Source organism: Mandrillus leucophaeus, unplaced genomic scaffold (genome assembly GCF_000951045.1).
Source record: "Mandrillus leucophaeus isolate KB7577 unplaced genomic scaffold, Mleu.le_1.0 Scaffold342, whole genome shotgun sequence".
Lineage (NCBI taxonomy): Eukaryota > Metazoa > Chordata > Mammalia > Primates > Cercopithecidae > Mandrillus > Mandrillus leucophaeus.
Genome location: NW_012103610.1, coordinates 1626400 through 1641360, shown reverse-complemented (window position 1 = coordinate 1641360; position 14961 = coordinate 1626400). Strand labels below are relative to the sequence as shown.

The window sequence follows — 14961 nt, the reverse complement described above, 5'->3', positions numbered from 1 at the left end:
CCCCCCATCAGTCACTTCCTGCTCTATGGTCTCCATTCCCCTCTCAGGCTGACCTCCCCCATCAGTCACTTCCTGCTCTATGGTCTCCATCCCCCCTCAGGCCAACCCCCTCATCAGTCACTTCCTGCTCTATGGTCTCCATCCCCCCTCAGGCCAACCCCCCATCAGTCACTTCCTGCTCTATGGTCTCCATCCCCCCTCAGGCTGACCCCCTCATCAGTCACTTCCTGCTCTATGGTCTCTATCCCGAAGCATGGTAGGCCAGGCCTTTCCCAGGCTTCTCCCTTACTCCCCTGCGTGTGTTTTGCTGCCCCGTCAGCCTGACAGCAACTTGTGTTGAAATTCTTCCCATGTTCTTATAGTGGTCTGATCCAGGCATGAGTGCTGGACAGCTCTCAGATCACTCTCCCACTTCACAGATGAGCAAGCTGAGGCCCACACAGGGGGCAGGTGCAAGCCCAAGGTCACATTTCTAATAAGAAGTGAAGCCCAGGTCTGGCATGGTGGCTCACGCCTGTAATCCCAGCACTTTGGGAGGCCAAGGCAGGTGGATCACCTGAGGTCAGGAGTTTGAGACCAGCCTGGCCAACCTCGTGAAACCCCTTCTCTACTTAAAAAAAAAAAAAAAGTAGCTGGGTGTGGTGACAGGCGCCTGTAATCCCAGCTCCTTGAGAGGCTGAGGCAGGAGAATCGCTTGAACCTGGGATGCAGAAGTTGCAGTGAGCCGAGATGGCGCCATTGCACTCCAGCCTGGGCGGCAGAGCAAGACTCTGTCTCAAAAACATAAACTAATTAATTAACTAAACAAATGTTGACTGACTGGTAAGTGATGTGCCAAGATCAGGCCGTGCCCACAGCCAGCTCTCGGGCCCACTGGCTCGGTGTCCCCTGGGGTGGGGACAGGGAGGGCTGGTCCCAGGCTCCAGATGTCCCGTCCCTCAGCGTCCTGCGGGCATGGGGACCGGTGGCAGATGGCTCTGCGGCTCTCACCAGACAATCTTCTTCATCTCGCCCCCTACCGTGGCTGGCTCCCTGGGCTTTAGCAGGGAGCCAGGCTGCAGGGCATCAAACTCGCCATTCAAATGTGCCCCCTCGGCGGGGCAAGGGGGAGAGGGTCCTTCTGACATGTCCTGCGTGGGGTGTGGGTCGGTGGCGGCCACAGCGAGTGGGAACGCTCCGGGAGGGCGCCACCTGGAGTTCACAGCCGGCATTGCCTGAGGGGGGATTGCAGAGGCGAGGCCAGGAAACAGCAGAGTGCAGAGGGGAAGCAGGGAGAGGGAGGAGAGGGAGAGGGAGGAGAGGGAGAGGGAGGAGAGGGAGAGGGAGGAGAGGGAGAGGGAGGAGAGGGAGACGGGGAAGAAAGAGAGAGCGGGAGATGGGGGACACACCACCGCATATCTGACAGATGTGCTGTTTTTTCAGACCTAAACGTCTTCAAATCATTTTCTCAAAAAAATGCAGTATTGGTTAAGGAAGTTCATGGTGAGTGGTTTACTCACCCTCAGGAATGCACCGCGTGGAGAAAGCAGCAGGGGAAGGTCTGTGCCTCAGGCTGGGGCTGGGGTTTGAGCTCAGATCCCCGGGCAGGGGGTGAACGCCTCCCCTCTGTGTGGGCCGGGCCCGCCCTGCCTTGCAGGTTCGGCTACCTGGCCAGTCCAGTACAGAGAGCGGAAGTGGTTCTGCCCCAGAGGCAGGGGGCAGGGGGTAGGGGACAAGGACCGCCAGCCTGAGCAGCCCCGCCTGGTGCGTTCTCTGCTCGGGTCTCTGGTGATGATGCCTTTCCCTGGGCATTTTAAATCACCACAAAACCCACACTATAATCAATGGCTTCATGACGCTGATGCAGCTGTTTTCCTGCCCAGTAGTTTATGAAGGCAATACAGCAGCTGCCCAGGGAAGGTGGGAGGGAGAATTTACCGCCAGGGAGGGGCGAAGCAGGCTGCAGGTTCTGAGCTGGTAATCATCCTAGCGGGACCCATCCTGCCTTTTCTTAACGGGACAGGAGCGCTGGCTCTGCCTGTTAATTCTTAAACAGATGTTCCGTGAGAACAGAGAACAGAGGGGCCTGTGAATGGCCTGTTGGGAGGATGGGAGGGACGGTGGGCTGATGAGGCGGCACATCACTGACAGGCAGAGCAGCAGCGTCACCGATAGCCACACGCGTAGCCTCTGAGGCAGCTGCTCTGAGAGACAGCACATCCGTCTGGCTGATACAGGCTCAGCAGAGCTCCCAGCATGGGATCTGGTCACTCCTGCCCTTTCCTCCTCCTTCCTCAGCTCCTGAGAGCTGCCCCACCCCATTCTGAGGGAAAGCAGAGGCCTGAATGAGGCATCCCTTTTCTGCCTGGGCTGTCAGGGAGCTCAAAGGTAAACGTCATAGATTCGCTTCTCCAGATGCTGCTAGGCGGCCGGCTCCAGGGAACTCCGTCCCCCATTGCTGTATTCTAGGTGAATGGCACTCCCGAGGTTGGAGGCAGAGCTCCTCCCACGAAGGCCCTCCACTGGCTGAACTGGAAGGATATTTAGTCCTTATGCCACTGAAACTTTCTGTAGCTTTTGACCCTGTTGGCTACTGGTACTGCCCCCTCCCCCAAACTTTCTGTTGTTTAGCTTCTGGAGCACTGTGTCCAACCTCTCTGACAGCTGTCTCTCCCCGTCCTCTAATCCCCAAACACTCACATTCCCAGGGGTCCCTCTGTGCATCTGCCCGACTCCCAGTGTCACCTCCTGCCGTGGGCACCGGCTCTTCCAGCCTGGACATTCCCTGAGGGTGGGCGCTTCGGTATCTCCCCATCTCCCAACCTGCTCCTGCCGTGCGGGGCACCAGGTGTCCAGGACAGAGACTTCAGGTCTCACCTCATCCCCACATCCAAGTCACCAAGTCCGGCCAGCTTCGCCTTCTCAGTACTCCTCACACCTGACCCTTCCTGTTTCCCATCACCTAGCACCCTAGCTCCAGACCCTCGAACCCACGCTTAACTCCCCCTTTCAATCCAGCTGCACATTGCCACTGCCGTCCTCAGAGGGAGCCTCACAAGTCTCACAACGACCAGGTCACTCCCTCAGGACGACCCCTTCAGTGGCTCCCCAGTGCTGTCACGAGACCGGCCAAGCCCCCTCGCCTGGGATCCAAGACCTCCCTCCCCACCCTCCTTTGCCGCCACCCCCTCCAGGTGACCTGACCCATGGCTCATATTGAGGTGCTGGGCTAATACCACTGCCTGACAAACAGCCCCCACTACCCTCCCTGTGCTGCTCCCAGCTGTGGTTCCTGCTCTCCCCTCCTCTTGGAATGACCATCTCTGCTCTCTGCCACAATCTGCCTTAGCCGGCCTGTTTCCGCTGCACCCCCACGGCTGGACAGACCCCTCTTTCCTGTGCTGCTCTGCCTCTCTCAATGCATGGCTCCCTGATTTTGAACTCAGTCCCTCGGCTGAACTATGAGGTCCTGGGGACATACCGTGCCTTGACCAGCTTTGTGTCCCCGGCACCCAACCCAGCTCCTGGGCCAGAGAGGGCATCACTGGGCGTTGGCTGAACTGACCTGAATCACTGCGTAGCCACCTAGCACTCCATGAACTCTGAAATCACCTCCTGCCTGTATTTTTCCATTGCCCTATTGCATGGGTGTGTTTAGTGTCATCCCCTTCCTCCTATCGTGCAGGAGGAAGATTCTAAACAATAAGGAAAGGAGTTCGGTGGCAGGGTGCCAGCCAGTGGAAGGTGGTGTTTAGCAAGCGCCCCTTGGAATGGCCGCATACACAACCCCTGCCGCCCGAAGGGGCGCCCGACCTTTCTCAGGGTCCTTCAGGCTCGAGCGGACGATCTCCACCACTTTCTCCACCTCTTCACTGCTGCAGACGTTGAGCTGGACGGTTCTCAATCGGTCACTGTTTAGGCTGTCCAGCTCCTTGACCCCATCATGGCCTTTGTCCTGGGGAGGAGAGAAGAGCTGTTTCTACCTCCTTCCTTCCCACCCTGAGGCAGACCCTGAGGACCCCTGCCAAGGCAGGAGCTGGCCTCAAGTCCCGGCCAACGCCTCAGGCATGTTGGCAACTGCCCACGGGATTCTCTGGAGGCCTGGCCAGGCCTGGCCCACCAGCGTGCGGTCCTTTTTAATCTGAGCACTGATGACCTATCAAGCACCGAGCTATATGCCACAGACACACCATGAACAGGATGGAGAGCCGGCCCCCAAGGCCTCACGACAGGATTCTTTCTCCAAGCAGGGGTTGCAAACTTATGTGGGGCAGGTGGGGGCCCTGACGAGTACAGGACATGTCAGGAATTACCCATGTGGGGATGCAAGCCCAGGGTTGCCAGATGCTTACATTTTTAAGCTAGTAATTGGGAAATCTCTTAATTCTTTTAAGTGTTGGCAACTTACGCACATTAAAAACAAAAACAAAAACAAAACAAAACACTGTGTGGGCCAAAGCACGTCCACAGGCCACATAGGACCAGCAGGCTGCCAGTTTGCCACCTCTGTTCTAAGCCAAGGGCCCATCAACTCCAAACTGGTAAGAGGCCAGAGCCAGCCTCTAATCCCAGCTCAGTCACTGAGCAGGCTCTGTGCACTCAGGGGTGTCCCCTAACAGGTGTCCATTTTTTCTGGCTGTAAAACAGGAACATCACCACCTGTCTTGACCTGCTCAGACTCATGGAGTAAGGAAATGGATCTGTAAGAAGCCTGTCAGAGTCTAAAGCACCACACAAATTCAGGTACTGCTAAACACGAGAAAGGCGTCACTCGCTCGGCAAACATTTCTTGGGCCTCTATCGTGCTCCGGCACCGTGCTAGGAACTGGAGGTCAAGATCGATAATTCAGCCCGTTCCCAGAGTCATGTTCTAGGGAAGGAGACAGGTGAAGAGTACATAAGCAACACGGTGACTGTGTGCTGTATGGAAACTTGCGGGAGGTGGGAGGGACACAGGAGGGATGGGCAGGGGAGACCTTCCAAAGGCAGTGACAGCTGAGGGCATTCGCAAGAGGGGGCTGATGGGGATGGGGCACTGGGGGAAGAGATGAGAGGATACCACCATAAGCCATCGGTAGCAGGCAGTGCAGACACATAAGGAAGTGGTGGACACAGGGCTGGAGAGGTGAGGTGGGCAGGGGTCTGCCTGTGGGCATTGCCGAGCTGCCAGGGGGCTTTCATCTAAGCAGACGGCATTTCCTGAGTGTCCACTGTCCTGAGCACGGTGCTAAGTACGAGGCAGGTTGTATTGTCATATTTCATCCTATTCGATGAAACACGGTTTCTTTCACGATAGGCATGAGCTACACTCGATGTGAAAATTAAACAGAGTTGGTCATCAGTGACTTAATTGGCAGTGATTTTCCTGAGTGGTGCATGGCATTAGTGATGCCTCTTGTAAGAGGACTGGACTAGCTGCCAAGAATAAAGGGGTAGAGAAATGCCCACTCTCCAGCCAAGGGCTTGCCCATGGCACACACAGCTGCTACCGAAGCAAACATCCCAGGCGCAGGCAAGGATGGAAAGCTCAGGACGGTCAGCGCATGTCAGGGCTGAGCCTTCTGAATGCTTTCAACCAGAAGAACCCTAACCCCAGGACAGGAGAAATCGCATCATGCAATTTCAGAGGGCAGAGGAGGAAATGGTGAAGGGACTGCCCAGTGGGGCCGGAGGTGCTGGACATAGTCACCCTGGAGAGAAGACTTGAGTGGAACATGACTGAGGGAGCCAACTTGTTCCATGCAGCCACAGAGAACAAAGCCAGGACCAAGAAGTCAAGTTCAGCTCAAAATGAGGTGTGATCTTCAGTCTGGAGATGGCATGGGCTGCCTGGGGGTGTTTAGGCAATGAGTGTGGGTGGGGGGTTCTCCACCTCTTCACTGCTGCAGACGTTGAGCTGGACGGTTCTCAATCGGTCACTGTTTAGGCTGTCCAGCTCCTTGACCCCATCATGGCCTTTGTCCTGGGGAGGAGAGAAGAGCTGTTTCTACCTCCTTCCTTCCCACCCTGAGGCAGACCCTGAGGACCCCTGCCAAGGCAGGAGCTGGCCTCAAGTCCCGGCCAACGCCTCAGGCATGTTGGCAACTGCCCACGGGATTCTCTGGAGGCCTGGCCAGGCCTGGCCCACCAGCGTGCGGTCCTTTTTAATCTGAGCACTGATGACCTATCAAGCACCGAGCTATATGCCACAGACACACCATGAACAGGATGGAGAGCCGGCCCCCAAGGCCTCACGACAGGATTCTTTCTCCAAGCAGGGGTTGCAAACTTATGTGGGGCAGGTGGGGGCCCTGGCGAGTACAGGACATGTCAGGAATTACCCATGTGGGGATGCAAGCCCAGGGTTGCCAGATGCTTACATTTTTAAGCTAGTAATTGGGAAATCTCTTAATTCTTTTAAGTGTTGGCAACTTACGCACATTAAAAACAAAAACAAAAACAAAACAAAACACTGTGTGGGCCAAAGCACGTCCACAGGCCACATAGGACCAGCAGGCTGCCAGTTTGCCACCTCTGTTCTAAGCCAAGGGCCCATCAACTCCAAACTGGTAAGAGGCCAGAGCCAGCCTCTAATCCCAGCTCAGTCACTGAGCAGGCTCTGTGCACTCAGGGGTGTCCCCTAACAGGTGTCCATTTTTTCTGGCTGTAAAACAGAAACATCACCACCTGTCCTGACCTGCTCAGACTCATGGAGTAAGGAAATGGATCTGTAAGAAGCCTGTCAGAGTCTAAAGCACCACACAAATTCAGGTACTGCTAAACACGAGAAAGGCGTCACTCGCTCGGCAAACATTTCTTGGGCCTCTATCGTGCTCCGGCACCGTGCTAGGAACTGGAGGTCAAGATCGATAATTCAGCCCGTTCCCAGAGTCATGTTCTAGGGAAGGAGACAGGTGAAGAGTACATAAGCAACACGGTGACTGTGTGCTGTATGGAAACTTGCGGGAAGTGGGAGGGACACAGGAGGGATGGGCAGGGGAGAACTTCCAAAGGCAGTGACAGCTGAGGGCATTCGCAAGAGGGGGCTGATGGGGATGGGGCACTGGGGGAAGAGATGAGAGGATACCACCATAAGCCATCGGTAGCAGGCAGTGCAGACACATAAGGAAGTGGTGGACACAGGGCTGGAGAGGTGAGGTGGGCAGGGGTCTGCCTGTGGGCATTGCCGAGCTGCCAGGGGGCTTTCATCTAAGCAGACGGCATTTCCTGAGTGTCCACTGTCCTGAGCACGGTGCTAAGTACGAGGCAGGTTGTATTGTCATATTTCATCCTATTCGATGAAACACGGTTTCTTTCACGATAGGCATGAGCTACACTCGATGTGAAAATTAAACAGAGTTGGTCATCAGTGACTTAATTGGCAGTGATTTTCCTGAGTGGTGCATGGCATTAGTGATGCCTCTTGTAAGAGGACTGGACTAGCTGCCAAGAATAAAGGGGTAGAGAAATGCCCACTCTCCAGCCAAGGGCTTGCCCATGGCACACACAGCTGCTACCGAAGCAAACATCCCAGGCGCAGGCAAGGATGGAAAGCTCAGGACGGTCAGCGCATGTCAGGGCTGAGCCTTCTGAATGCTTTCAACCAGAAGAACCCTAACCCCAGGACAGGAGAAATCGCATCATGCAATTTCAGAGGGCAGAGGAGGAAATGGTGAAGGGACTGCCCAGTGGGGCCAGAGGTGCTGGACATAGTCACCCCGGAGAGAAGACTTGAGTGGAACATGACTGAGGGAGCCAACTTGTTCCATGCAGCCACGGAGAACAGAGCCAGGACCAAGAAGTCAAGTTCAGCTCAAAATGAGGTGTGATCTTCAGTCTGGAGATGGCATGGGCTGCCTGGAGGTGTTTAGGCAATGAGTGTGGGTGGGGGGTTGTTTGGGGGTAGGAGGGATGTTTGGGGGTTGGGGGCATGCTTGCGGATGGGGTGTGGGAAATGTGGTACAGAGACAATCCAGGCACTGGACAGGAGGTCGCGCTGATCTCCCCTAACACCCCTTCCTTTCCTCGACTGTCATCTGCACAGCCTGGTTTTCCATTGAAAGGAGCCTCCCCAGTGGCCCTTCGAAAAAGCAATGTGACGTGACCCACGGAGTCTCTGCAGGGGCCTGGCAGGCACCAGGGAGGCCTTCGGACAGGGCAGCCAGGCTGGAGGCTCGGCGGGTCTAAAGTTTGACTCTGAAAGCCCCTAGATGTGCCGAGCTTCCCAAACAAGACACAGGCATGAGACGCACAGGACAGATGGGCCTGGAGCTCATGCTGTCATTCCCACAGAGGACTCCACCGAGAAAGAACTAATGCCATCTTCAAGTCTAGGGTGCCACGATGTGGTGCCTGCAGACCCCTCTCTTCCACAGGCGGCACACAGGTGCCAGGAAAACACGTGTCTTGCTTTAATACAGTCTTCCATCTGGTGGCTCTTCAAATGCCCCTTGGAGTGGAGCTCACGTGGTCTGAACCTCGGAGAGGGGGATTCTAGCTGAAATGCACAAGAGGCGTCTAAATGTCCTTCCTCTTGGGACTTGGTTAACCCTGTTGCTATCATTCAGCTCTTCTCAGACCCCTATACAAGACCTCTCCAGTGCCCCAGACAGCATCATAAGGTCCCTGCAGTCCTCAGGGGAACCCCCGCCGACTCCAAGTCAGGTTGCCCACGTAAACTCTTAATTTGGCGGTTTGACAGTGAAGAGCCTTCTTTCAGAGGAAACTAGGGGATTACTCCCACTGCCCATGGCTTCAGGCTTAGCGTTCAGGCTCCGCAGGAGAGCAACGCCACCCTCCTGTCTTCACCTGACAGGCCCCCAGGAACCCTCATTTGCCTTTGGGCAGCCTCCACACCCCGCTCCTGACAACCACGCCAACAGGGAGAGAAACTACCAGTGTGTCCCCAGTTATTCAGGGAAACCTTCCCAACCACCCTCAGCCTGCTGGCTGCAGACTCTGTTGGCCCGTCGCCTTCAGGGTCTACCTGTCCTCAGACCAAGACTGCCCCTTGGGCCACACCACCTCCCTGGCCCCAGAGTTTCTGTGCTCCCTCTGCAGGTCTCTGGAGTCTCTGTCCACCTCTGTCCGGCTGCTCAGGGACAAGCTTTTGTTTCCGCTGTGTTGGTGCCTGTGCAACCGGCTTATTGATAAACCCACTTCTTTACTCTTACTGTCCCTTTCAACCTCACCTGTAAGCTATTTTTTTCCAGCCCTGGATGAAATTTCAGGCAAGTCTTACAGCTTTTCCACTCATTCTCAGACGGTGGACAGACAGCCTCTTTGTTTTGGCATGAAGAATCCTGTTCAGTCTCTTAAGCAAATAATTCCAGCCCAGCCCAGTTTGAAAACCCAAACTCCCAAACTTGTATGCAAGGTAAAGCTTTCCCCTGCCCAGCCCTGAGGGCCGCGGGAAGTAGGTGCTGGTGGAGGTTGTCTTTCTCACCGTTTTCTAGCTCCTCCTCCCCTCCTGTTCTTAATTTCTGATCCTTTCAAGGTTGGATCCAGGGGCAGCAAATTAGGGGCAAGACTGTAGTCATCTGAGGCTGCCTGTTGTCTGTTGTTGCTGCCCCGAGACGGCAGGTGCACAAAAGCCAGCTATTCCTTCTTGGGGTGCTTCTGCAGAGTCCACAAATATTCTGCCCTGGAGACCTCCGACTGCCGCTCCAGAGACAGGGCAGCGTGCGTCCCCGAGCCGGGCATCTGCTCCCTCAGCCCCTGGCCTCAGTGATATACCTGTTTCTGGCTGGGGCCACGTGGATCCTCCTAGCCAGCTCACTGGATGGTTGCCCTTAGGGTGACTCCAAGCAGCTCTCTCTATTGTCCACACAGGGCCAGGCAACTGTTACCTGCCCGGGTAGAAGGACAGCCCTCTCCCCACCAGCTCTCCGTGCTCTGCTCCCGGACCAGCCACTCCTACCTCAATCTCGGGCCTTTAGACGTCTTCTGGTAGACATTAGCATCACATTCTGTGGCCTCCAGACTCCAGGGCACACGTGGTAAGCCAAGAAGCTCTCTGGGGAGTTCCAGAACTTACAGAAGTCCAGAAGCTCTCCAAGGCATTCATGTGAAGCCCACCTTGTTTTACTCGCCATCAGAGGGAAAATATCAGCACACTAACAACTCTTTCCAGCCACTCAACCTCTTCTACCTCCATTTTTTGTAATACTGAGGCAGCCAATGAGCTGATTCTGGCAAAAAGGTTTTAGTCTCTAGCATACATGTTAAGGTGGTTTAGCACCTCAGGGAAGAACGTGAGGACGCTCGACCCACGTTATATGTCAGCATCTTATCACACGTGTTAGAAACACTTCAGAGGGGAACGAGCCTGGGCCCCGCAATGTTCGCAGGACGGGCAGGAGGAGGAGCTAGCAAGCAGACGGGAAGAACCCTGAGAGCATGGAGTCCAGAAACAAAGTGTTACGGGCAAGGGTGGTGTATTTGGTCAAAAGCTGCTGCTGGGTGGAGCACGATGTGGTCTGGGAAGTGGCCAATGGATTTGGGAAAATGGGGGCTGTTGGTATCCTTGACAAAAGCTGGGTCAGAGGCACTCAGGGACCTTCCTGGTCTGGTCCTGCCTTCTTTTCCCAGCTCACCAGGGCACTGGGCTTTGGCCACCTCAAACTACTGGCAGTGCCTCATATGCCACCTGCCCCCGTTTCACAGGGAGCTCCCGTTCATCCTTCCAGATGGTGGTGAGATGCCACCTCTCATTAAGCCTTCCCTGTGCTGATACAAGATCTGCTCCCGCGCCCCTCACTTCACGCTACTCCCCGCTCATTCTGCTTCAGCCACAGGGGTTTTGTGCTGTTTCTCAGGCACATCCTGCACACTCCCTCCTGGGGCTTTGTACTGGGCTGTCCCTCTTCCCCTGGATTTCTGTGACACTCGCTCCCACACCTCCTTTGGATGAGGGAGCTCCAATTTACCTTCTTGGTGTGATCTTTCCTCCCTCTTGAAAATCTGACACCCCATCTATCACATTCATGCTGTATCTTCTTTTCCTGCTTTATTTTTCTCTACTGCTTTTACCACCCCTCAGAGAAGCAATTTACTTATCTTATTCCTTGTCTATCATCCCCCCTTGGAATCTAAGCTCCACAAGGGCAGGAACTTTTCACTGAGTTGTTATATGCTGTATCTCCAACAGGGAACACTGGCAGCTTATCGTAGGTGCTCAGTAAACATCTGCTGAATAAATAAGTACATAAACAGTGTGATGGGGCAAAGCCTGATCCAGGTGTGCTGTACCCCCTCCGGGGGTGCTTTTCTGCAACAAGGAGCAGAGATGTGGGGAGGTAATGCGCACAGGATATGGTGGTGTAGGTCTGTGTGTATGAGTGAGTGTGTGTGTGTGTGTGTGTGCACGTATGTGCTGAAATGACCCAGGAGAGAGCGTGGAGCCAGTGACGTAGGAGGTGGCAGACATCTGCTGGAGCTAAGTCCTTGAGTTGGCCCAAGGCAATGAGATATGAGACAGAAGAGGAACACTAATTCTGAACAAGAGCAGACCGAGTGTTTAGGTACAGATGTGGCCAGAATCCGTCGTGGGGCTAACACTACAGAATCAGGCTAGAAACAAATTCCCCCTTTCAACCCCCATGGTGCCTTATCCAAAGTCTCTGGTGGTGCTAACTGCTTTCTGACTTGCCTGACTGGTCTGAGATAGCAGATGGAATAGGTCAAGAGGTAGCTACCAACGGACATAACCTGCCAATGAGCTTGTCTGGTACTTTCTTCAAAATACCAGTCAACCTATTCTAGAATCACTGTTGCAGGAGTGGAAGGACCTAAGACCACCAGTCCAACCCTACTGGTGTAAGTAAGAGGAAACCGAGGCCCAGGGAGGAGACATGTTTGCCCCCTTCCGGGGTTAGTGGTTAATCTGGGACTAGAACCCAAGGCCCTTTTGAAGAGTCTTCTGCAGCACTGAGCAGCCTCTGCCCTGTGCTGTGGAATGTGTGTAGCTCCCTGTGTCACTGGCCAAGCCAGCACAATGGCACAGAAGCCTAACATCGGACAAGGGACTTTAAAACATTTTTATGGCATCATGGTTCTTGCTGGGACCTGCTGAGGCAGGTCCACATTCTGCAGAAGAACCCAGCACCAGGGATGCCACACCCACTCCCCAGAACCCTCCCCAGACGGGTTCTCTCGAGCACTGTCAGGCGTGCGACAGCCTTTCAGGGGAGCGGTTTGGGGATTTGAACAAAACCTAAAATCTGCACACCTCTGCAACTTGCACTTTCACATCTACACAGTGTTCCCAAGAACCGCCAATGGAAGGAGACAAAGACGTACGTGCAACATGACTCACCAAGGCTTTGTTAATACACGTTGAGCATCTCTAATCCAATAATCCCAAATCTGAAATGTTCCAAAATCTGAAACTTTTTGAGTGCTGACATGATGGTCCAGGAAATACTCATTGGAGCACTTTGGATTTTGGATTTTCAGATCACAGATGCTGAGCGAGTATAATGCAAATATTCCGAAATCTGGAAAAATCCAAAATCCAAAACACATGTGGTCTCAAGCATTTCAGATAAGAGATACTCAACCTGTAATAGCGAAAGTCACAAATAATGTATACACCTGCGTTTAAGCTGCCTTGGAACAAGAGACTGGGAAGACTTTACTTTGTTACATAACGTACTTCTGTATTATTTGGAGTTATTATGAATATGTTTTACCGTTTTCACAATTCAAAAGAAGTAAAGATGAAAAGGACAAAAAAACCTGCTCTGATCCAGATGGAAGGATGTTCAGAGTGTGTCAATATAAATGATTTCTTGTACTTGTTTATATTATTGAAATTTTACGTTGAACAGGTATCAAATATTACAAAGATATCAAACATCGTATGGAAAATTCCTCCCCTGGGTTCCTACGGCCTTGAAATAAAGACAAACGTCTCAGCCACTGAACAGAGAAAGCAAGTTGTCCTGAATGCCCACACTTCCCTTCGTCCTTCTTCTGCAGCAGTAGAACGCCTGACGTTTTAGGCCAGGTACATATTGTCTCAGAACACTCACTACATTTTCCAGCCTTCCTTGCAGCCAGGTAAGGCCATGTGACTAAGTTCTGGCCCAGAGAATGAGAGCACAGCTGATATCTGGGAAGCTTCTGGGTCATGTCCTTAAAGAACAGGGGTACGCGCTCGGAAGAGAAACACAATAAAAACAACGCTGAGGTACATTTCCCACCTATCAGAGCGGCAAAAACCAACAGCTCGATGCATACTCTGTTGGTGAAATTGTGTGGAAATAGGCACTCAAACACTCCGGGAGGGAATGTAAAATTACATGACCCCTATGATGGAAAATTTGGGAACATCTTTAAAATGACAATATATTTTATTTATCCTCTGATAAGAGCAATCTCACTCCCAGGAATTTACTCTAAAGGTCGCCCCCCAATGGCTGGAGGCAATGGTTCACGCCTGTAATCCCAGCACTCTGGGGGGCCGAGGCGGGCGGATTGCCTGAAGTCAGGAGTTCGAGACCAGCCTGACCAACATGGTGAAGCCCCCTCTCTACTAAAAATACAAGAATTAGCCAGGGGTGGTGGTGGACACCTGTAATCCCAGCTACTTGGGAGGCTAAGACAGGAGAATTGCTTGAACCCGGGAGGTGGAGGTTGCAGTGAGCCCACACTGGGCCATTGCACTCTAGCCTGGGCAACAAGAGCGAAACTCCATCTCAAAAAAAAAGAAAAAAAAGGGATAACCCTCCAATAATAATGCAACTACAAGGTTATTCATTGTGGCATTATTTATAATTGCAAAATATTGAAAGCACCTAAATGCTTATCTACAGGAGATTTTGGTGAAGTAAATTATGACCCACCCACTCAGTAGGGTGCTTCAAAGCTGTTAACAAAGTGAGAAAGATCTCTGTGGGGTCATACGGACTCCGCGGGGCCATACAAACTCCGCGGGGCCACCTGGACTCCACGAGGCCACCCGTGCTCCACGGGGCCACCCGGGCTCTGTGGGGTCACACGGACTCCGCGGGGTCATACGGACTCTGTGAGGTCATACAAACTGATTTCCAAGATACGTTGTTAATGTTTTAAAAAACCAAAGAGTGCATGCAATGTGCAAACACTTGTGTAACATGAGGGAAAATGAAAGAATGGAGTGGAACAGATAGGAGGTGAAGGAATCACGCTACTTTGATTTTACCTATTTGTATAATTTTTGACTTTACAGGCTTGTTAATGGTTTATATATTCAGAAATTAAATTATATCAACAAGAATCAACAACAAGGAAAATAGATCACAAATAAATGGCATTATATTTCAAATAAATAATATAGTGATAAAGAAAAAACAAAAATTAATACAAGTAACTTTTAAAAATAGTGCTTTAGGCCAGGAGTGGTGGCTCACGCCTGTAATCCCAGCACTTCAGGCGGCCAAGGTGAGTGGATCTCCTGAGGACAGGAGTTTGAGACCAGCCTGGCCAACATGGTGAAACCCTGTCTCTATTAAAAATACAAAAATTAGCTGGGCGTGATGGTGGGCACCTGTAATCCCAGCTACTCGGGAGGCTGAGACAAGAGAATTGCTTGAGCCCGGGAGGCAGAGGTTGCAGTGAGCCGAGATAGTATCACTACACTCCAGCTCCTGCTGGGCGACAGAGCAAGACTCCGTCTTAGAAAAAGTAATAATAATGCTTTGTATATCTTCAGTCATACCTATAAAGTCAAAAAACACTTTAACGAAATCCTAAATAAGCTCTACTGTGGCAACCACGGAGGTGCCCCACTGCGACCTCCCTTCAGGGAAGTCCGCTGCAGGAACAGTTGACAGCTACACCATCGCAACCCCTGCAACTTCACAGCCATGGCGTGAACGCCGCGACCACACGTGCCTGGCCTGCCCTCAGCCAATGGCCGCACACGGAGGGATCGCAGGACCATTCCTGGCCAACACTGGTCTCCTCTAACAAACAACCTTTTCTTGGGGCTTCCCCAGGGTCCCAGCCAAGACTCTCAGA

The 14961-nt window shown here is 52.9% G+C and overlaps 1 protein-coding gene across 2 annotated transcripts in view; it reads right to left on the bottom strand.

The window, feature by feature from the left end:
• Positions 1–14961, bottom strand: part of BDH1 (3-hydroxybutyrate dehydrogenase, type 1) — a 51712-nt gene that overhangs the window by 7126 nt on the left and 29625 nt on the right. For both annotated transcript variants that reach the window (XM_011988969.1, XM_011988968.1), the window contains one exon: positions 3793–3934. In XM_011988969.1, coding sequence (XP_011844359.1) covers positions 3793–3934 — 142 coding nt within the window. The remainder of the gene's footprint in view (positions 1–3792; positions 3935–14961) is intronic.